This window comes from Oryza glaberrima, chromosome 10, assembly GCF_000147395.1.
Source record: "Oryza glaberrima chromosome 10, OglaRS2, whole genome shotgun sequence".
Lineage (NCBI taxonomy): Eukaryota > Viridiplantae > Streptophyta > Magnoliopsida > Poales > Poaceae > Oryza > Oryza glaberrima.
In genome coordinates, this window is record NC_068335.1 from 19,794,267 (window position 1) to 19,816,771 (window position 22,505).

Here is a 22,505-nt window from a genome sequence, read left to right on the forward strand (position 1 = left end):
GGATGTCACGCCCCAAACTAGTCCCGAGAGGAACTAGCCCGTGACGCTCCAAATTAACCTGTTAATCGATACCAGTCCCAGGAAACAGTGCTGGTATCACAGGAAGATAGAATATCACAGCAACAGAGGTCTCTTTATTATAGAGTAGGAGTACAGTCATGTTGGGCAGTGGACAGATCCCGAGCTCACAACTGCATTACAAAAGGGAAGCGGAAGCCAAGACTTGGACCACACATCACAGGTGCGACTTGGGAACTAGGCCGAAACCCTAAAACTCATCGTAGCCGGCTTGCTCCTGGAAGAACTCCTCGTCAGCGGGATCCGCTTCATCTTCTTCAGCAACTGGGGGAGGATTATTTATATAGAGCAAGGGTGAGTACGGGGGTACTCAGCAAGCCATGGGAAATAAGTGTTTAATGCAGGCTTCAAGGAAGGGCTGTTGTTTTTGCAATTGATTTTATTTGAACTCTTTTCTGAAACAACTAAGTGAGTGCTTCTCAAACGACACGGATGAGACAGTGCGTCTCGTCCGATCGGAGTATGTGCAATGTATCAGTCTTTTGAATTGAACAAGATTAGCACCCGGCCAACAGCTTTCAAACGGCCACCCGGGCCTGGCTGATCCCATCAGCCGCAGATTTTTCCAAACATCAAACCCATTCCTCAACAACAAATTTCACAAGGCAGTAGTCAAACAAAACTACGCTAGGAATCACCGCACATCCGCCCATGACCGTGGGCACGGCTGTTCGAACAGTTTAATAACCTCTGCAGAGGGGGTACACTTTACCCACACGACATTACTAACCCGGATCATCCAGACCGTGCAGAATGGCCATGACTAGAGACCTTAAGGCTTTCATGACAAGGCATTTCGAAAGCTGACACAGGTTCACCATATGCCAACGAGACGGGTCCCTGTCACGCCCCGAACTAGTCCCGAGCGGAACTAGCCCGTGACGCTCCAAATTAACCTGTTAATCGATACCAGTCCCAGGAAACAGTGCTGGTATCACAGGAAGACAGAATATCACAGCAACAGAGGTCTCTTTATTATAGAGTAGGAGTACAGTCATGTTGGGCTACGGACAGATCCCGAGCTCACAACTGCATTTCAAAAGGGAAGCGGAAGCCAAGAATTGGACCAAACATCACAGGCGCGACTTGGGAACTAGGTCGAAACCCTAAAACTCATCGTATCCGGCTTGCTCCTGGAAGAACTCCTCGTCAGCGGGATCCGCTTCATCTTCTTCAGCAACTGGGGGGGGGATTATGTATATAGGGCAAGGGTGAGTACGGGAGTACTCAGCAAGCCATGGGAAATAAGTGTTTAATGCAGGCTTCAAAGGAAAGGCTGTTGTTTTTGCAATTGATCTTTTTATTTAAACTCCTTTTTGAAACAGCTAAGTGAGTGCTTCTCAAACGACGCGGAGGAGACAGTGCGTCGTGTCCGGTCGGAGTATGTGCAATGTATCAGTCTTTTGAATTGATCAAGTTTGGCACCCGACCAACAGCTTTCAAACGGCCACCCGGGCCTAGCTAATCCCATCAGTCGCAGATTTTCCAAACATCAAACCCATTCCTCAACAGCAAATTTCACAAGGCAGTAGTCAAACAAAACTACGCTAGGAATCACCTCACATCCGCCCATGACCGTGGGCACGACTGTTCGAACAGTTTAATAACCTCTGCAAAGGGGGTACACTTTACCCACACGACATTACTAACCCGGATCATCCAGCCCATGCAGAACGGCCATGACTAGAGACCTTAAGGCTTTCATGACAAGGCATTTCGAAAGCCGACACAGGTTCACCATATGCCAACGAGAGGGGTCCCAGACCAACACCAGATTAGGTCCCAGACCATACTGTGCCAGAAAGCCCAGGGGTCCTCCCCGACACCACCCCAGCGAATCCACATGTCTCTTGGCATCAAGGCTCCCCTGATTAGCTAATTACTCAGCCAGGGGTGTCCCATTCCACCCATGTGGTCGTACTTGCCTTATGTTCGGATGAAATTCCAAGGAAACGGTCCTTAAGTGCAAGAGCGGGAAACCGTACACCCGGTACGTTCCCCGGTCCGTGATTTTGGAAATTCATTTAGTTCGCAAGCACCGACTCAGGTGTCGGGTTTTTCAAGTCTTTTGTAAAACCCAAGTTTTACTCATCATTGGATATTTTAAATTTGAGGGGAGGTGTTCCGATGCCCGTGCCCGAAGGCCCATGCATCGAAGCACAACAGTCGACAAAGGAGGTTTAAGTGTTCAATAAATCAAGGAGGGTAATTGCAGCAATTAGGGTTGGGGGCCGGCAGGCTATCTCGCGAGCCGCGGCCGAATTACTTGTGTAAATCCTATTCATGCAAAATTTGCGGAAAGAAATACTTAGATTTAAATTATTGGTGCAAGATGATCAAAGGTGACTTGCCTTGCTCGAGATCTTGAGCCTGATCCTCGAAATCCTCGCACTGCGGGTCTTTGGGCACCGAAACTACACGCGAAACGGGACAACTCAACAAACGGCGAAAATAAAGCCCTATTATTGACCTCTAAGCATGCCATTAGATAGATCTCGAGATTTGAGGAATTTTGGAAGTTGAACGGAGTCAAACGGACTTACGGTTGGGAAGATATTGAATTTCTAAGATTATTGGATTTTTGATCTAAAGGAAAAGGATTTATTTAAACCCCTTTTTTTTGAAAAAGAAAAGAAAAGAAAAGAGGGAGGGTGGGAATTAGACTTTCCTCGGGCAGCTAGGGCGCGGCCCGAGAGAAAGGGGCGGCTCGGCCAAGCTTAATGGCCCGGCCGGCCCAAGAAGGCGGCCCATGGCGCGTGCGGGCGGGGAAGGGAGAGAGAGAGCCGGTGGGCCGGGTCCATTCCGCGTGGTCCCGAGTGGGACCCGCTTGTCAGCGACTCGGCTCACCGTGAGCGAGGTGCACGCGGCGCGTGCTAGGGTTCGGGGAGAGAGACGCGGTGCACGCGCGCGGTTCGCGGCGGACGCGGATACGGCGGGCCCACGCGCAGCCTCACGGCTCACGGTGGACCGCGTGCGCGAGCGGGACCGGAGGGAGCGGCTGACCGGGGTCGGCTCGACCCGGTCTTGGCCGAGCTGGCGCCGACGTGGCGCCTACGTGGCTGCCACGTGGGCCGGCGGGAGGTAGACGACGACGTCGGCCGAAACGGACGGCGGATGACGGCGGCGAGCGGCGGAGCGCACCACGGCGATACAGGCGAAAGCGAGCACTCCGGGAGGTTGCACGGGACGAGAGGAGACGAGCCAACGGCTTGGATTTGCCGGGGGATGCTCGACGGCGGCGGATTGCGGCGGCGGCAACCGGCGGCGAGGGAAGGGGGAAACGGCGACGAGGTCACGAGGGGTCGATTCCCGGCGGTGAGAGCATCTACGCGGCTACGGGAATCCGTTGCTTGTGTCGGATTGGGCGGAGCTACGCCGAGCGAGGCCGGCGACGAGCGGGTGCTACGGAGCACGGGCGGCGACGGCGGCGAGCACACAGCGGGCGGCGGCAACGGTCGGGGCGGCGCCAGCTAGCTACGGGGAGGCTACTCGTGCTACTATCCGAGTCTAAGAGGAGGAGATGGAACGAGAAGGGAGAACGGAGGGAGACACTACCGTGCGGGGAAGGGGGCGCAGTGACGAGAACCGACGGCGCGGGAGCGATCTCTCCGGCCTCGGGCCGGGGAAGAGGAAGAAGAGGGCGCGCCCAGAGTCCCCTTCCGCGTCCTTGCTCGTGCCGGCTCCTCCAGCACACGCGACGGCGGCGGTCGGCGAGAGAGACGGCAATGGCGCGGGCGGAAAACGGGGAAGATTGGGAGGGAAAAAGGAAGGGAGGGCGCCTGGGTTTATAGGGCGGCGATGTCGGTTTGGGGGAGGGGAACCGACATTGGACGGTCAAGCCAGCGAGCTGGCGCTCCGGCTAGCGGCCAAATCGGCGACAGGGAGGAGGGGAATGACGCCGGCGGAGGAAGAGAAAGAAAGAAAAAGGAAGGGAGAAAGGGAGCTTGTCCCTTGCCACTTTGGGAAAAGGAGGAGGGAGCGGGGGCAACGCGGCAGAGGGGGGGGCTCTGCCTCCGTCCCTTGGAGGCACGCGCGGGGAGTGGCGGGGCCGAGTCGATAACGACGGCGATGACGGCGGAGGCGGCTTGGAGCGGAGCGGCGACACGGGCGGCAGGCGCGGCAGGCGCGGCAGAGGCTGACGGCGGCGGCGACCAGGCGGTCGGCCACCACGGCGCGCGCGCGGGAAGCAACGGCACGCGGCGACGATTTGGCGGTGTCGGCGGGAACGGCAGCGGGAAGCGGGAGGGAGGGCTCGGCTCCGCGCGGCTCGCGCGCACGCGCGTGCAGCGCTCGGGCAGAGCGGGGAGAGGGAGAGAGAGAGAGAGAGAGAGAGAGCCGGGGAGGGAGGGGGAGATGGGCCGAGAGGGATTCGGCCCATCGAACCCTAGGGAGGCGAATTAGACTTTTGCGGAGGGATTTGATTTGGGAAGGATTTGGATTCGGGATTGAACTCGACGATGGCTCGGGGATTTGAGATCTGAGATGGAACGGGCACTAGACAACAAGCAAAGAAACAGATTTCGCAAGTAGGATTTTTATGAGCTAGTTTTTCCGCTAGGCGCCACGACGGAACGGGCGCTACAGTCCCAGACCAACACCAGATCAGGTCCCAGACCATACTATGCCAGGAAGCCCAGGGGTCCTCCCCGACACCACCCCGGCGAATCCACATGTCTCTTGGCATCACGGCTCCCCCAATTAGCTAGTTACTCAGCCCGGGGCGTCCCATTCCACCCATGTGGTCGTACTTGTCTTATGTTCGGATGAAATTCCAAGGAAACGGTCCTTAAGTGCAAGAGCGGGAAACCGTACTCCCGGTACGTTCCCCGGTCCGCAATTTTGGAAATTCATTTAGGTTCGCAAGCACCGACCCAGGTGTCGGGTTTTCTAAGTCTTTTGTAAAACCCAAATTTTACCCAAGATGTTTCTTAGATTTTAAGTTTGAATGCGACCGTCGATACTCGTGCAGAGTGCACGATTACCGAGGCGCAACTAGGTGGTTACAAGGGAACATGGTATAACAATTACAATGGAAGGATCAGATGCAACAAGTTAGGTAGGCACACCGGTCTGCCTTGCAGACGGTGCAAACAGATTAAGTGCAATCCTACCTATGCATAATATTTTTCAAGCAACATAATTAAGTTCAAATATAGGCTCAAGATGTTCAAAGGTGGCTTGCCTTGCTCGAGATCTTGAGCTTGATCCTCGAAATCCTCGCACTGCGGGTCTTCGGGCTCCGAAACTACACGCGAAACGGGACAACTCAACAATCGGCGAAAATAAAGCCCTATTATTGACCTCTAAGCGTGCCATTAGATAGATCTCGAGATTTGAGGAATTTTGGAAGTTGAACGGAGTCAAACGGACTAACGGTTGGGGAGATATTGAATTTCTAAGATTATTGGATTTTTGGTCTAAAGGAAAAGGATTTATTTAAATCCTTTTTGAAAAAGAAAAGAAAAGAAAAGAAGGAGGGAGGGAAATTAGACTTCCCTCGGGTGGCTAGGGCGCGGCCCGAGAGAAAGGGGCGGCTCGGCCGAGCTTAATTGGCCGGCCGGCCCAAGAAGGCGGCCCAAGGCGCACACGGGCGGGAAGGGGAGAGAGAGAGCCGGTGGGCCGGGTCCATCCCGCGTGGTCCCGGGTGGGACCCGCTTGTCAGCGACTCGGCTCACCGTGACCGAGGTGCACGCGGGGCGTGCTAGGGTTTGGGGAGGGAGGCGCGGCGCATGCGCGCGGTTCGCGGAGGACGCGGTGCGGCGGGCCCACGCGCAGCCTCACGGCTCGCGGTGGACCGCGCGCACGGGGAGGGAAACGGAGGGAGCGGCTGGCCGGGTCAGCCGATCCGGTCGCGGCCGAGGTGGCGCCGAGGTGGCGCCTACGTGGCAGCCACGCGGACCGGCGGGAGGTAGACGACGACGTCGGCCGGAACGGACGGCGGACGACAGCGGCGAGCGGCGGAGTGAACCATGGCGATACAGGCGAAGGCGAGCACACCGGGATGTTGCACAGGACGAGGGGAGACGAGCCAACGGCTCGGATTTGCCGGGGGATGCTCGACGGCAGCGGATTGCGGTGGCGGATACCGGCGGAGAGAAAAGGGGGAAACGGCGACGAGGTCACGAGGGGCCGATTCCCGGCGGTGAGAGCATCTACGCGGCTACGGGAATCCGTTGCTAGCGTCGGATTAGGAGGAATCGCATCGAGGGAGGCCGGCGACGAGAGGCGCTTCCGAGCTCGGGCGGCGACGGCGGCGAGCACACGGCGAGCGACGGCAGCAGTCGGGGCGGCGCCGGCTAGCTACGGGGAGGCTACGCATGCTACTACCGAAAACTAAGGGGGGGAGATGGAACGAGGAGGGAGAATGGAGGGCGACACTACCGCGACGAGGTGGGGCGCTGTGACGAGAGGCCGACGGCACGGGAGTGATCTCTCCGGCCTCGGGCCGGGGAAGAGGAAGAAGACGAGCGCCCGGAGTCCCCTTCCGTGTCCTAGCGCGCACCGGCTCCTCCGGCACACGCGACGGCGGCGGTCGGCGAGAGAGACAGAGGGACGGCAATGGCGCGGGCGAAAGCGGGGAAGATTTGGGAGGGGAAAAAGGAAGGGAGGGCGCCTGGGTTTATAGGGCGGCGATGTCGGTTTGGAAACCGACCTTGGGCGGTCAAGGAGCGAGCTGGCGCTCGACGCTCGCGGCCAAAACGGCGACAGAGACGGATAACGCCGGCGGGGAAGAGAAAAGGAAAAAGGAAGGGAGAAAGGGAGCTTGCCCCTTGCCACTTTGGGAAAAGGAGGAGGGAGCGGGGGCGACGTGGCAGAGGGAGGAGGAGCTCTGCCTCTGTCCCTTGGAGGCTAGCACCCGGAGTGGCGGGGCTGGGTCGTGACGACGGCGATGACGGCCGGGCGGTTTGGAGCGGAGCGACGACACGGGTGGCAGGCGCGGGCAGGCGCTAACGGCGGCGGCGACTGGCCGGTCGGCCACCACGGCGCGCGCGCGCGGGCGGCGCGCGATTTGGGCGGCATCGGCGGGAATGGCAGCGAGAGCGGGAGGGAGGACTCGGCGCGGCTCACGGCAGAGCGGGGAGAGAGAGAGAGAGAGAGAGAGAGAGAGCCGGGGAGGGAGGGGGAGATGGGCCAAGAGGGATTCGGCTCATCGAACCCGAGGGAGGCAAAATAGACTTTTGAGGAGGGATTTGATTTGGGAAGGATTTGGATTCGGGATTGAACTCGACGATAGATCGGGGATTTGAGATCTGAGATGGCACGGACACTAGACAACAAGCAAAGAAACAGATTTCGCAATTCGGGCGTTTAAGAGATAGTTTTCCCGCTAGGTGCCACGACGGAACGGGCGCTACAACGGAGGTAGAGAGCCGTCTGCCGGAGGGGGAGGGGGCCGAGGAGGCCGGTGGCGGCGCCGGCGGGTAGGGGTGGTGACGGCTGTTTTTATTTTTGTGCGCATAGATGATTTTCATAGGCAGGTGGAATCTAACACCTACAATAATGGAGATGCCGCCTGATTTTCGTAGGCGGGCATCGCAGGCCTTTGCTTACAAAACTGTTTTTGCCGCCTGGAAAAACTATTTTTCTAGTAGTGCTAGGATGGGTATAATTTTAAATAAATTTTAGATGTACGGGAAATAGTAATTTATTCCAGAAAGCTAGACGGAATATTTGCAATCAGACACAATTAAGTTTGCAGCTATATTATTTTCGGGAGATATTATTATTATGTTTTCACAAGGAGCTGTCACTAGCGTGAGTAGAGTCAGCTGCCCTACGTGCCACTGTCACTGTATAGTGTATAGTGTACACTGTACACTCATCTTGCCGTAGCAGTCAGATGGAGATCCTGATCGATGGCAAGCGTAATCGCTGTCCTGTAACTGACGTTGTCCTTCTTGTCGCGAAGTTTGAACACGAAGAAACGGATCAGCACGGCCGCGAAGATCTTCATCTGCCTGTACGCGAAATCCTTTCCGATGCAGATTCTTGGGCCGGCCTACACAAGATTCACTCAGGTAGTCAGAATTCAGGACTGTCTCATCACCAAGTTCAGAAAATTAGATCACGATGATGGTGAGTTCAGTAAAATTTCACCTGGAAAGCTGTAAACTTGAATGGGCTTTCCTGCCGAAACACGCCGTGCTCGTCGAGCCAACGTTCAGGTCGGAAAGCTTCAGCGTCTTTACCCCACAAGAACTCCATCCTCCCCATCGCGTAGGGCATGTAGAATACCCCGTCCCCCTTGCTGACGCTAAAACCGTTGGGCAACACGTCGTCCGAAAAGCACTGCTTGTTCTCCTAAATCATCAAGACAAACAAGCAACGGTAAGTTTGATATATACTCTCATTATAACTTCCTGATCATACTGTTCATTGGTCAATTGATTGACTCATCAGTGATCACCAGTGGAACTGAAGGGTACAGCCTGAGCGTCTCCGTCAGTGCAGCGTGCAGGTAGTGCATCTTGTTCAGTGCTTGGTCGGTAAGGCTCGTCAAGAACTCGTCGATGGAAGCGGAGTCCCCGGCGTTGGTGGCCTCCATGACTTCGTCGAAAATCTTCTCCTGGACTTCCGGGCGCTTGCACGCCATGTACAGGAACCAAGCAAGCGACCCCGATGTCGAGTCCTTGGCGGCTATGACAATGTTCAGAACAATGTCTCTCAGGTACTTGTAATCAACCGTCCCAGAATCGCTGGTCGTTGCCTGGATGAATCTTGACAGGAGATCATCCCTGGAACGCTGTTTCAGTTACGAAATTCAGCTCAGTTTCAAGCGTCTGGTCACTCACAAATTGATGTACCAACATGTCACTGATGTGAGGTATTGCTTACATGATCTTGTGCCATGGTGTTGGAGAGCTCGTCGGACCTGGCACGGATGAGCTTGTACACGAACTCGTCGACGACCTTGATCCTCTCCTTGAGCGTCGCCTCGGCGCCGACGTTGAGCAGCCTGGCCAGCTTCCAGAACGGGTTGAGGTAACGGAGCAGGAGGTACTCGCCGGCGTCGTCGAACGCCTTGGCGAAGCGGCGCCCCTCGCCGGAGCCATCCAGCGTGTTGAGGTCTTGCCCGAAGGCGATGGTGAAGATGGAGTCCATCGTTGCTCTCGTCAACAACCCCTGAAGAAACGAACATTTGGACATCAAGAAAACGATCGATGTAGTATACGTCAGTACGTGAGCTTGGTATTGATATGGCATGCATGCACTTACCTTGAAGTCCATGGATTGGTTTGACGCCGCGTGGTTGGAGACGAGGCCGGCGAGCTTCGCGGCGTTCCTCTTGAAGACGTCGCTGCTGAAGTCACGGAGGGCCCTGGTGGTGAAGTCGTAGCTGGCGATCTTCCTCTGCGTCTTCCACTTTTCGCCGTCGACGGCGAAGATGCCTTCCCCGAACAGGTCATTCAGGATCTCGGAGTTCAACGGGCCCTTAAACCATACATGGCACATGTCAGCACAATACATTTGTTTTTAAAAAAACGAGTGTGCTAAGTTAAAAGCTAGTATTTTACAAGTAAGAAACAACAACTTTATCCATCCGTACCAAAATATAAACATTTTTAGAATAATATCAAATCAAACTTTTAAAATTTTAATTATTAATAGCAAAAAAATAAAAAAGATAAATCATGTACATTTGATGTTACTAGATTTATCATTAAACAAGCTATCATAATATACTCCCTCCATTTATGGTTATAAGACGTTTTGACTTTGTTTAAATTCAAACTATCTCAAGTTTTACTTAAGTTTATTGACAAATATAGTAATATTTATAATACTAAATTAGTTTCATCAAATCAATAATTGAATATATTTTCATAGTAAATTTGTCTTGGGTTAAAAATATTACTATTTTTTCTACAATCTTGGTCAAACTTAAAGTAGTTTGACTTTGACCAAAGTCAAAACGTCTTATAACCTGAAACGAAGGGAGTACAACTCTTTTTATTTAAAACATCTCACTTTTGTAGATATGCATGATCAAGGTAGCATCTCGAAAACTATGTCGAAGTCTAAAAATATTTATATTTTATCACGGAGGGAGTATAGAAGAAAAAAATATAAATCTAAGGGATAATCTTTGAGAGTCGTTTAGCTCCTGCTAGGGTTTAGGTTTTAGCCTTCTCCCAGATTTTCGTCACTAGGGTTATCAACGAAAGCACCTTGTATTAGAACGCTTTTTGATTTATCTCCTTTTAAATTTCCCACGCCGTTAGTAAGATGAGAGCAATACAATTGGGCCCTAACAGGCTTTTAACTCACGTGCGGGCCCATAAGTAGTTGGGCCAGAATGGGTGCGCGATTCATGCGAGGCCCGGTTACTCAGCTTACCTTGCCGTAGCTGGGGAAGTTGGTCCGGAGGATGTGCTCGACGACGGCCGGGTCGCACGTGTATATGTTCCGGCGGCCGGGCGTCGCGAGCAGCCGGAATGTCGTGTGCTCCCGGCAAAGCGCCGTGTAGTAGTCGTGCAGCCGCCGGACGTGGTACAGCTGGTGGAACACCGTGCCGACCACCGGCGGGTGCCGCCGCCGCCGCCGCCTCGCCTCGCCGTCGCCGGTGGCGCGGGTGACGGCCAGGTAGTAGGAGCAGAACGCCACCAGCGCGACGGCGCCGGCGATGGCGGCCAATGCCGGTGAGTATGAAGAGTCACCGTCCATTCCCATATATGGAAGCTCGTCGTGTGCGCGATATGCTTGCTGCTGCATGCACACCACAGATGCAGGCCTTATAGGCTTATATATCTTGCTTAGTGATAATGTGGGCGTCTATTTATACCCGCGTGAAGAGCTACAAATATGGTTTTCAGCCTCCTGGAAAGTCGAAACAAAAACTGTTTTGAACTGGAGTTCCAGAAAGAAAATGGTTTTGGCGAGTTACTGAAAAATGGTTGTGAACGCAAAGTAAAAAACAATGGATTGAATAATCACACACCATTGGTGATCGTTTGAGTGTTGGACTATAACTCCACTAATAAAGTTTCCGCCGGCAATGATTTACGAGTACGTGCACGGTGCACCTGAAATTCAAGAAGCCTACGATGAATTTGCAACTTCTGGTAGGGCGGCGGCTAGTCTGAGACCACTGTAGATTTGTAGTTTGAAATGCCTTTGAGAAATTCTAGCCAAAATTCGCGGCTTTTTCCCATTTGCATAATTGCATTCCACCACATGTGGGCGGCTCCAGCCCTACACTGCACTACCATAGTCAGACGGTCCCTACAGGCTGCGGATGCGGAGGCAACTTTGTTTCATAACAAAAGCATATTACTACATTTCACATGCTGTTACTCGTCTAAAGTTAACGCAAATTGTTGATTGAGAAAGCAACAAGATATGATTTTGTCATGTTTCGATCACTTGGAAGTTGGAATCCTTCAATGGTAGCAATGGAGACTGAACTCGACACGAGCCTGTCCGCGTCAGGCATGACACTGCTCACAGCATGGGTCAGCTACAGGGCCAACTTGGCTTCGTCGAGGCCGTTGACGCCGGGGATCTTCTCCGATCGACTCCTTGAACGGCCAATGACCAAGGTGAGACCACAGAACGGCGTTCAGGAAGCCGATGTCGCCGCCGCCAAAGTATCGCTTCCCTTGGCTGCACATGACGCCGGGATGCCTCGTCTGTCCAGATCTCTTGTGTTGCAGGGCGTTTTTTATTTTTCTCAAAAAGAACTTATTTTCAAAAGTGAAATTGTTAGCCACGTTATTTAGACTGACGTGACAAGACAATACTAGCACAACCACTGCATATGGCGCAGCTAAGAGGTTCAGATTTAAAAATAAGTTTTTTTAAAAATAAAATGGCTTAAAAATCAATAAAAATTCGCAGGGCGGTGAGAACTTTGGAGCCTTTTGGAGCACTCGTACCTGGGTTGGTGATCTGTTAAGACTTTGAGCCTAATATATGGATAAAACCAGAGTTACATAATGCTATGGGCTGGTGACAATTGTTTTCGGCTGGTTAACATCTTAGTTAACGTGAAAAACAATCCCGCAAGTCTCAGATTATATACTGCATCTAGATAGTAACAAACTTTAATAAATCTCTAATTTGATCTCTTTATCTTATCTAAACTTCAAACCAACTCTGACGATGACCCCGTTCTCCCGTGCAACCTTCATCTTTACGCGTCGCTAGCTGGTAGCTAGCCTATCCCCATCTGACACTAAATACGGTAGCGAATGGCTGATGGTCATTAGAATATCATCATCATCATCAGTAGCAGTAGTAATAAAAGACTGAGAGAAGTAGTAATAAAAGACTCAAGAGAGAAGTCTTACAAGCAAAATTACAGACTCAGACGGAAAGGGAAACTACAGTTCCGAAGAAACGAAACAAAACAACGTAAATGACCATCATCTTTCACTAGTGACCATACTAAATGGCAACACGAAGCACGTTGCACGGTGAACTCAAACCAATTTATCGTCAGGCACAAAGCAGCATACCATCCATCACTTGGGAAGAACATTCACAGTATTCAGCACAGAACCATACTGAACGGTGAACTCAACCAATTTATCAGCGTCAGGCACGACGTCCACCACGGCTGGGTGCGCGCAGAAGCGATCCGCCCAAACAGCCAGGATCGGAAGCTTGGTTTCGTTGAGGAGCTCGACGCCGGCGATCTTCTCCACCGCCTTGATCCATCCGAGGAACGAACCCAGAGCGATATCCAGGTAGCCGATGCTGTCGCCGCCGAAGTATTCCTTCCCTTGGCTGCACTTGACAAATGCTTCCTCCAGACGCTGTAGAGTCGTGGACATTTCACCTGCGGTTTGGTCCTTGTCTCCGGCCACCGATCCTCTCAAAACCCGAAGCCCTGGTAGAATCTGCAAAAATATCATCAAAGCAAGAGCAAAAATTCTCCAAGAAACAAGAAGAAAATGTTCAGAGACAAAAAAAAATTACGCAAGACATGCCCTTACCTTGTCATCGACGTACCGTGCCCAGAACCGCTCGACGGCGCGGCCGTGGGGGTCGCGAGGGAGAATGGCCGGGGCGCCGCCATTGAAGGCCGGCCAGACCTCGTCGATGTACTCGACGATGACGAGAGACTCGGGGAGGGGCTTGCTGTGGTGGAGCAGCACGGGGAACTTCTTGTGCACCGGGTTGGACCGGAGCAGCAGCTCGCTCTTCTTCCCCACCGTCTCCTGCAACATCTCGTGCTCCACGCCCTTCAGCTTCAGCGCCACCACCACGCGGTTCGTGAAGGGGCTCGCCCAACCGCCCAGCACGCGCACCGCCGGCGGCGGCTCGCCTGAACTGTTGTTAGTCGACGACATGTTTGCTCGAGTTCGATCTTAATTGCTTTTTGGTTCTTGCTTGGCCGGGAGACTAGACTACTGCTTTAGTGCCCTTCTTGGTTCAGTGAGGAGACTGCTGCTGATATGCATGTGTTTATATGGAATTATGAAGCTCATTTTGCTTACTATGGGCTTTTTTTAGAGCTCCAACTACTAAATTTAGCTCAAGGAGTTGGGTTTGGAGTGAAGTTGTGGAGCTGCCTAAACCCAGCTTCACCACTCTAGTTCATTTTGTGATAGAGCTCCACGTGGAGCTGAAATTGTTTGGCTGAGCTCCAGTTTCAGGAGAGGTGGAGATGGAGTTGGCGTTGTTCCAAACAGACCCTATTAATTGGAAGCATCACTGACGTTGGTAGTTGCGTGCGTATACATGGTTTATTATAGCAGCTGATCCTAGTGTTCAATTTTTCCGGTGGGATTGCCTTATAGTGGCGAACACAACTTTAAAATATAAATGGGACGACATCTGGCAAAGGACTAGCCCTAGTTGGATGATGTCCTAGTGCACACAAATTATAGTCGTCGGTTCATGGCACCGACACAGCAGCGTACCACATGAACATCGAGCAATTTAAGAACAAAAATTAACAGTGGAGCAAATGTTGGAGTTAGATAGGTGAAGCAATGAGCATGAAAATGAGACGACGATGGAAGCCTCGTGGCTGGAATTCGGGATCAAATGGTCGAACACAAAATCAATTATTTGAAAACGATTTGCAGGCATTGGGGATTTTTTTTCATTATTTAAAAATTCCATTTTAATCTCCCGACTATTTCATTGGATCACTTAACATCTAAATTTTTTTTTCTCATTTTACTTATAAAATTTTAAAAACGATTCACTTTACTGTCCTCAATAATATTTCTCTTTATATGAGTCGTATTTTAAGAAAAAAGCCATTTAAATGACATCATTATCAAAGTTTCAAAATTTGTGCTTTCATCTTATGTACACAGTGGTAAAAAAATTATTAACAAAATGTTAACGGGTATCCCTCCGTTTCATACTATAAGTCGTTTGACTTTTTCCCTAGGCAAACTTTGTTATGTTTGACCAAGTTTATAGAATAATCTAGCAATATTTAAAATATCAAATTAGTTATATTAAATCTAACATTTGATATATTTTGGTAATATATTTGTTTTGTGTTTAAAATAGTACTATATTTTCCTCTAAACTTAGTCAAATTCAAAAAGTTTAAATAGAAAAAAAGTTAAACGACTTATAATATAAAACGGAATGAGTAGGTTATAATGGATCTACTAATTCTCTGAAATTTACATCCAAGCGAGACTAAGTGATTTTTGTTTAAAATTTGAGAGACATTCTTATCATTTAATCATTTAGTATAACAAAGACTACGATTTATTTCACGGCATAGTTATTTTTTCTTCTTCTTTAGTTACCATTATAAAATAATTTACTCTTATGGTGAATATATAAGATGAATATGATAAGATAATACTTCTTTTAGTGTTTTTTTATTATAAAAAATAAAATGCCCGCGCATCAACACGGTTTCCTTCCTACTTAAACACTAAAAATTATGGAACCAGATCCGATGATGTAATGCAGTACATGCAACACAAAGGAGAATGCTTAATTCGCTGATCACTTGGGAGCATCCAAAGCCTTCATCGAAGCGGCATGCTTAACGGCGAACTCGACCAATTTATCGGCGTCAGGCATGGCGTCCACCACGGCCGGATGCGCGCAGAAGCGATCCGCCCAAGCAGCCAGGTTTGGAACCTTCGCCTCGTCAAGGAGCTCGACGCCGGCGAACTTCTCCACCGCCTTAATCCATCCGAGGAACGACCCAAGAGCGATGTCCAGGTAGCCGATGTTGTCGCCGCCGAAGTATTGCTTCCCTTGGCTGCACTTGACAAATGCCTCCTCAAGATGCTTCAGAGCGGTGGACATTTCAACCACCACTCCGTCTTTGTCTCCGGCCACGGTTCCTCTCAACACGCGAGTCCCCCGAGGAAACTGCACACAAATTATCCAAGATGAGAGCAAAATCATCCGGCTAAAAAGGATTAAAAAGAAGAAAAATTCAGATGAATTTGCAGTTTGAGGACGCGCGAGACTGTGTCTGTACTTACCTTGTCGTCGATGTACTGTGCCCAGAACCGCTCGACGGCGCGGCAGTATGGGTCACGGGGCAGTATGGCCGGGGCGCCATCGGAGGCCGGCCAGACCTCGTCGATGTACTCGACGATGATGAGAGACTCGGCGAGGGGCTTGCCGTGGTGGAGCAGCACGGGGATCTTCTTGTGCACCGGGTTGGACCGGAGCAGCAGCTCGCTCTTCTTCCCCCTCGTCTCCTGCAACAGCTCGTACTCCTCCACGCCCTTCAGCTTCAGCGCTACCACGACGCGCATCACGAACGGGCTCGTCCAACTGCCGAGCACGCGCACCGCCGCCGCGGGCTCGGCTGAACCGCTCGTCGACGACGAGGACATTTTTACTCGATGTGGCCAAGAAACAGAAGCTGCTGGTTTACTCGAGTTCAGTGAGCAGACTGAAGCTGATGTGTAGTTGTGCACTAGTTTAGTTTATATGGACCGCTTTTTTCTTACTACCTCCGTTCTATTATAAGTGCAGTTATGGTTTTCCGCGCCCAACTTTAACCGTCCGTCTTATTTAAAAATTTTTTAAAAAAATTTAAAAACATAAGTCACGAGTAAAATACTATTTATATTTTATCATCTCATAACAATAAAAATACTAATTATAAAGATTTTTTAAATAAGACGAACGATCAAAATTGGAAACGGAAACTTATGATTGTACTTATAATGAGGCGGAGGTTGTACTATTGAAAGCTGCTTTGACGTACGTCGTTGCGTGCGTCATAGTATGGCACTATGGTTTATCTTGGTGTTTGTCACGCTTGGAGCGGACTGGTTAATTAGCAGTCTAGCAGTGGGCTGATGTGTCTCTTGATGTGTTCTCTTTCGTCATGTGAAGGGGATTTTCTGTGGTTGTAGCGATGGAACACAATCTCCATGGCCACTATTTCACACCCTCAAGCGATTGCTATGTCCGCGCCGCTGGCCACCTTCTCCATCATTTCTACTTCCGTCTCAGCACGCACATTATTAGGTGAGGCCGGAGATGAACGAGAGGCAGCACTGACGCTGCTCCTCGTCGTCCAGGCAATGGCCGCGGTCTCCAGACAGGTTTCTCCTGCAGCGTGCGCTATACCCCGATGGCACACGCGCGCGCTTGTGTGCTCCTTATCCTTTTCCTCTCCTCCTGGTAAATGCCCGTGCCTGCACCCTCTTCCTCTGCTCTTCGATCCCCAATGGCACGGACTCGGACACCAGCATGGTAATGGCAGCACTGAGTAGCGACACCGGCAATGGGGCGGATGGACAGACTCGCCAGTGGTATGGCAGACGGACAGATTGATTGCTGTATGACGGCCCGATCTTAGGTCACAATATTTTGGACGGAGGAAGTAGCTATGTAGGATTGGATTTGACATCATCTGCGAATCTAAACAACCTGTTCAGCTTTGTAATGCTAGGTTGCGTCAAATCTAGTTCAGGTTCAGAGTTGTTGGTGATGTTAATCTAATACATTTTAGAACGGAGGTAATATTCTTGAGTTTGACCTGGTGATGAAACAAATTTAAGGCCTGATTCTTTAATTCAATTCTAAACTTTAACTTGCTCATTTTTCGTTAGCGTATTTTTTTAACTTATTAAATGGTGTATTTATTTCAAAAGTTTTCTATACAGAAGTTGTTAAGAAAATCAAATAAATATATTTTTTCAAGTTTAAAATAGTTAATACTTAATTAGTTGTGTGCTAATCAGCTTTCTGTTTTGACATGCGCTGAAAATCTGGCTCAGTTTGGAGCGAAGGATTCAAGGAACGCAGTAGGTGCCCGTCATTAGCACGTGTTTTTTTAGACAAGTCCCAAAAACAACAGTTTGGGAAGACAAAGCGTAGAGGTTACAATAGATCAAGTGATTGTAGGGAGGAAGAAATTACATGTTTCCAGACCGGGATTATGACCCTGTCTTCAGCGTTGAAACGCACAGCCCAAAACTTGATCTCGTCTTGGCATTTTCTCAAAGCTGAACCCAGCGAAGGTTGGACGTTCCGAAAAACCACATCAATGCCGGTGAACCCAGAGAAATATCTTTGCTGGGTCATTAGCACGTGTTGCTAGCTTCTACTTTCTTTTGGGAGAAAAGAAGGCACAAGGTACGCGTCACTGATCAGATCATCGACGCAAAATGTTTTACCAGCAGCTGAGCCAAGTAGGACTACGCAAGCACAGGATGATATACTCTCTGCTTTACTCTGTTTTATCTGAAAAAACACGGATGTGGATTTTCATCCCTCGAGGGGACATCCTCTCGTTGTTTGCATGTCATCTAAATAGTTGTCAAAAAAATTGAAAAAAATTGACAACATAGATTAATACGAAATATATCACTCCACAAACATGCAAGACCAAATTCAACTCCTATAAGTTGCAACAAAAATAACAAATTAAACTGAAAATAGTTATGGCACATTCGCAACTATATTTGTTATTTTTGTTACAATTTGTAGAAGTTCAGTTTAAACTTGCATGTTTGTGGAGTGATATATTTCATATTAATCTATGTTGCTAATTTTTTTCATATTTTTTATGACTATTTAGGTGACATGCACGAAAAACACTGCAGGCCGAGGCACCGACTATATATATATATACCGTGTGACTGCGTCCTCGATACTTCTTCCCAAAGAGAGCGAGCCGATCGAGCAGAAGAGAAGCCAAAAGCTCCAATCTTCGAAACGTGCGTAGAACACTCGATCGCCATGGCCGGAGGAGGAGATGAGCTGAAGCTGCTGGGGATGTGGGCGAGCCCGTTCGCGCTGCGAGCGAAGCTCGCGCTCAGCTTCAAGGGCCTGAGCTACCACTACGTCGAGGAGGACTTCAAGAACAAGAGCGAGCTGCTCCTCAGCTCCAACCCGGTGCACAAGAAGGTTCCCGTGCTCATCCACAACGGCAAGCCCATCTGCGAGTCGCAGGTCATCGTACAGTACATCGACGAGGTGTTCCCCGACGCCGGCGTCACCCTCCTCCCCGCCGACCCCCACGATCGCGCCGTCGCTCGCTTCTGGGCCTCCTACATCGACGAAAAGGTTGTTACGATGATCATGTACTAGTAGAGTAATCTTCTGTTGATTATTACTCCCTTCATATTTTAATGTATGACGCCGTTGATATTTTAACCAACGTTTAACCATTCGTCTTATTCAAAACTTTTATGCAAATAAAAAATACTTATGTCACGTTTAAAGAACATTTTAATAAATCAAGTCACAATAAAATAAATGATAATTACATAAGTTTTTTTTGAATAAGACGAAAAGTCAAACGTTTGTTGAGGAGTACTTGATTTTCTCTTGGCATTTGTGTGATTGATTGGTGTATACGTGTTCTGTGCGTTTGCAGCTGTTCGGTGCGTGGATTCCGGTGTTCAGAGGCAAGACGGAGGAGGAGAAGGCGGAGGGGGTGAAGCAGACGTTCGCGGTGGCGGAGAAACTGGAGGGAGCACTGAGCGAGTGCTGCAAGGGGAAGCCCTTCTTCGGCGGCGACACCGTCGGCTACGTCGACGTCGTGCTCGGAGGCTTCGTCGCGTGGGTGCACGCCATCGAAGAGGTGTTCGGCCTGAACCAGTTCGACGCCGCCAAGACGCCGCTCCTGGCGGCGTGGTTGGAGCGCTTCGACGAGCTCGACGCCGCCAAGGAGGCCATGCCGGACATCGGCAGGCTGGTCGAGCTCGAGAAGATGAGGCAGGCACAGGCACAGGCGGCGGTATATTGAAGTTTGAGCGCAAGTATATTTGATTATCGTGTGCTTTGATATTTTCGCAGTTTTTGGCTGTACGCCTGTACCTCTTATTGTTTCTGCAACCGTGTTTCATCAGTTCATGTTGCCGCACCGTGTATGTTTCTCCATGTGTCCCTGAAGTTGCCAACTGGGTATTCTACAACGTGTTACGTCCATATTGGTATGTTGATTAGTTTGGAGATGGATTTTTATCTCTCGACCGGACGTTGTCTCATTTTTACATATCACCTAAATAATAATTATTTTTAAAAAAATCTATAATATAGATTAATATGAAATATATCGCTCTACAAATATCCAAAGTCAAATTAGACTTCTAGAACTTACAACAAACATAACAAATTAAACTAAAAATAGTTAGTGTACATTGTCAGTTATACTTGTTATTTTTGTTACAGCTCGTAGAAATCGAATTTGAGGTTACATGTTTATAGGGTGATATATTTCATATTAATCTATCTTGCTAATTGTTTTTTCAGTTTATAGTGTCATGCAAGAAACGAGAGAGAACTTTTAGATTAGGTTCAATAATATTTATTTGAGTGGATTGCACATTAGGCTACATATATTTACCTAAGTTTTAATGGGCCATCCTCTAACGTGTAGGAAAATTTCCAGCTAATTAGGGGTTAATATAATATAATTCAAATTTAAATTGTTAAGTCAAACCGGGTTTTGGAAGTTGGAATAACCTTGGTAGCACCAGGATCTTGCATGTTGAGAACAATCCCTGCTCCCGTAGTTCACGTTGTAGTGATGTCATATTCGCTAGTCGCTACTACCTGCGAAACAAGATATCAGGGAAATTCATTAATTTCATGAGTTGTTTTTTCACATCTAGTCAATTATAGAGAAGTCTAAAAATCCATAGGGTTAAGCTCAATTTTGCCCTACAACTTTGCTCAAAATCCATTTTCACCTTTAACTTTGTTTTTCACCTTCAACTTTTAAAACTCAACACTTTACACCCTAAAGGCTTAAACATATTTTAGGATGGTTCTGATCAATATCTATTGTTTTTTTCCCCTGAGCTTCATTCAGGTAGGTTTTATAGTTGTGGACCACTTATAACTGATATCTACATCAACAAAACTAGCCACATATAGTCACGCTTTGCGCGACTTTTGATCCTGTTTAAGAACTTTTTTATATGGTCTATTTAAGCTTATAAGAGAGTTTTGACATAATAAATTAATTTCTTTACGAAGTATTGATTTTCCTAGCCAACTATAGATTTAACTAAATTGCACTATATATTTATAAGAGAAATCACTAGAAGCCCCGTGTTTCTTCTTTCTCTATCCCCTCTCTTTATTATCACGCGTCTAGGAGGAGGTACCAGAAATCTCCGGAAATTTCCATATGTTTAGCCAACTATAGATTTAACTAAATTGCACTATATATTTATAAGAGAAATCACTAGAAGCTCCGTGTTTCTTCTTTCTCTATCCCCTCTCTTTATTATCATGCGTCTAGGAGGAGGTACCAGAAATCTCCGGAAATTTCCATATGTTTAGCTCATTTGTGTTTTTTTAATACATGTACCATTTCAATCGAATGGCCATTGTTTATCCAAATCCTTTATCCGACGGCTAATATGTTTGTGATGATGTGGTGCATTCTTGTACAAGAAAGCCTGCTACTTTCACTATATAAGACTAGAAAATTAGGCACGCATGTTGGCGTGCCAACTATTTAGCCCGTGTGCTAGTTAGAGTTATTTTTAAAATGCATGAAAGGCATAATATTTTTAGAATGCATGAAAGACAAAATATTTGAACAGATTAGCTAAAAAATTGTTGACATGTATATTTTTTTGAAACGGTCGATTTGTCAACCATCAGATTCACGTCGAATGACAAATGTGAGTTACATATAGATAACTATATTATAGATATTCTTTTAAATGATATTCTTTTATCAACGATCCTTGTAGCAAAGTCTGTTGCGCTTATGAAAAATGAAAAACATCACATTTTCCATCCACGCTTTTAAATTTTCATATTTTTTCATCAAACTCATGAAATTGAGAAGATATATTAATTTGGTCATGAAGGAAGATACTTATGATTCCGTCCTTGCTGGTTGAACACAACATCCACCAATCGACCAATCGATCTCCTTTTTTACTGTTTCTCTGATGGAATGATTAATTTGAAGGAGAAGAATGGTTTGGAAGGTTCCGGATTTGGTCTAATATGCTAATCTCTTTTTTCTAGATTTACTTTTCTTCTCTCATGAATAACTTGGAGATTTATTTGAAAAATTACTGCTAGGTAAAAACCGCCAGCTTTAGTAAAATATATAGATTACTTTAATATCTTTGGGGTTTTACTTTATTACAGAAATCACGTCTAATAATGAAAAACTATGAAAACTAAAAAAGAGAAGGCCGAAGCCGACGATGGGCTGGGCGAAGCGTGCGACGGGCGGCCTGAGTAGGCTGATAGAGCGGAGCGGCGGCAATCGTTTCCTACTCGTCTCTCACTTCTCTGGCATGTGGGTGGCAGATGGTGTGGAGCGCGAAGTGGGGTGGAGTGGCCGGAGCAGGCTGGCAGAGCGGAAAGGGACAGGCAACGGCGACCGCTCCCTACTCCTCTCTCCCTTACCCTTTTTGTCATGTGGGCGGTAGAGGGCGTGGAACGTGGAGCGGTGGGAGCGGAAGATGACGAAGCCAAAGCAGAAAAACACGGAGTGGAGGTCATCGACTTTGATGCTCCAACCGAGGCCGTGGATGAAGAGTGTCCTAGTCGCGGGGTCGCCCTTCGCCGCGCGCCACACTGTCACCATCTTTGCGATGTCCTCAACGTCGTCGTCCCCTCTGGCATCATCCTTCCCCCTTGACGTTTGCCCTCCGTTCTTGGCTCCGTGGGGTTGTCGGTGATGGAAAGTAGATGGTCTCGCGGGGCTTGAGCTCTGAGGAGGGCGTCTCTTGGAGCGGAGCGGGCAGTGGGCGGAGCGGCGGCATCGCAGGCTCGATCTCACCGCCCCTACACCAGTCTCCCACCTCCCTCGCCAGCTTCCCCACCTCATCCCTCTCTGTGCGCGCTTGTCGGTGGAGAAAGGAGAGAGCGCCAGTGGAGAGAGAGAAGATAGAGCTTAGGAGGATGAGGTGAAGAACGTGGGACCCACTATTTTTTGTTTTATTGTTGGACTGACATATGGGCATCACATATTTTTAAAAAATTCTTTAGTTTTCAATTTTGCTCGTTTTATTTTTGGATCAAATTGCCACATAAGCGCCACG

General features: G+C 48.8%; 4 protein-coding genes across 4 annotated transcripts; 1 reads left to right on the forward strand and 3 right to left on the reverse strand.

Annotated features, from left to right (window-relative positions):
- Positions 1-7,785: 7,785 nt before the first annotated feature.
- On the reverse strand, positions 7,786-10,791 carry LOC127753262 (cytochrome P450 704C1-like). Its single transcript, XM_052278738.1, has 6 exons — positions 10,417-10,791; positions 9,295-9,510; positions 8,914-9,201; positions 8,486-8,821; positions 8,176-8,379; positions 7,786-8,077 (listed from the first exon to the last, which is right to left on the reverse strand). Exons 1-6 carry the CDS (start codon positions 10,789-10,791, stop codon positions 7,898-7,900), a joined length of 1,599 nt encoding a protein of 532 aa, XP_052134698.1. The 3' UTR covers positions 7,786-7,897.
- A 1,545-nt stretch (positions 10,792-12,336) lies between these two features.
- LOC127786130 (glutathione S-transferase U17-like) lies at positions 12,337-13,503 on the reverse strand. The gene is made up of 2 exons (XM_052313457.1): positions 13,017-13,503; positions 12,337-12,920 (listed from the first exon to the last, which is right to left on the reverse strand). Exons 1-2 carry the CDS (start codon positions 13,371-13,373, stop codon positions 12,543-12,545), a joined length of 735 nt encoding a protein of 244 aa, XP_052169417.1. The 5' UTR covers positions 13,374-13,503; the 3' UTR covers positions 12,337-12,542.
- Positions 13,504-14,747: 1,244 nt separating this feature from the next.
- On the reverse strand, positions 14,748-15,912 carry LOC127752868 (glutathione S-transferase U17-like). Its single transcript, XM_052278305.1, has 2 exons — positions 15,498-15,912; positions 14,748-15,381 (listed from the first exon to the last, which is right to left on the reverse strand). The coding sequence occupies exons 1-2, from the start codon at positions 15,855-15,857 to the stop codon at positions 15,007-15,009; spliced, it is 735 nt and encodes a 244-aa protein (XP_052134265.1). The 5' UTR covers positions 15,858-15,912; the 3' UTR covers positions 14,748-15,006.
- Positions 15,913-18,151: 2,239 nt separating this feature from the next.
- On the forward strand, positions 18,152-19,406 carry LOC127786415 (probable glutathione S-transferase GSTU6). Its single transcript, XM_052313822.1, has 2 exons — positions 18,152-18,546; positions 18,860-19,406. The coding sequence occupies exons 1-2, from the start codon at positions 18,220-18,222 to the stop codon at positions 19,229-19,231; spliced, it is 699 nt and encodes a 232-aa protein (XP_052169782.1). The 5' UTR covers positions 18,152-18,219; the 3' UTR covers positions 19,232-19,406.
- The last annotated feature ends 3,099 nt before the right edge of the window (positions 19,407-22,505 follow it).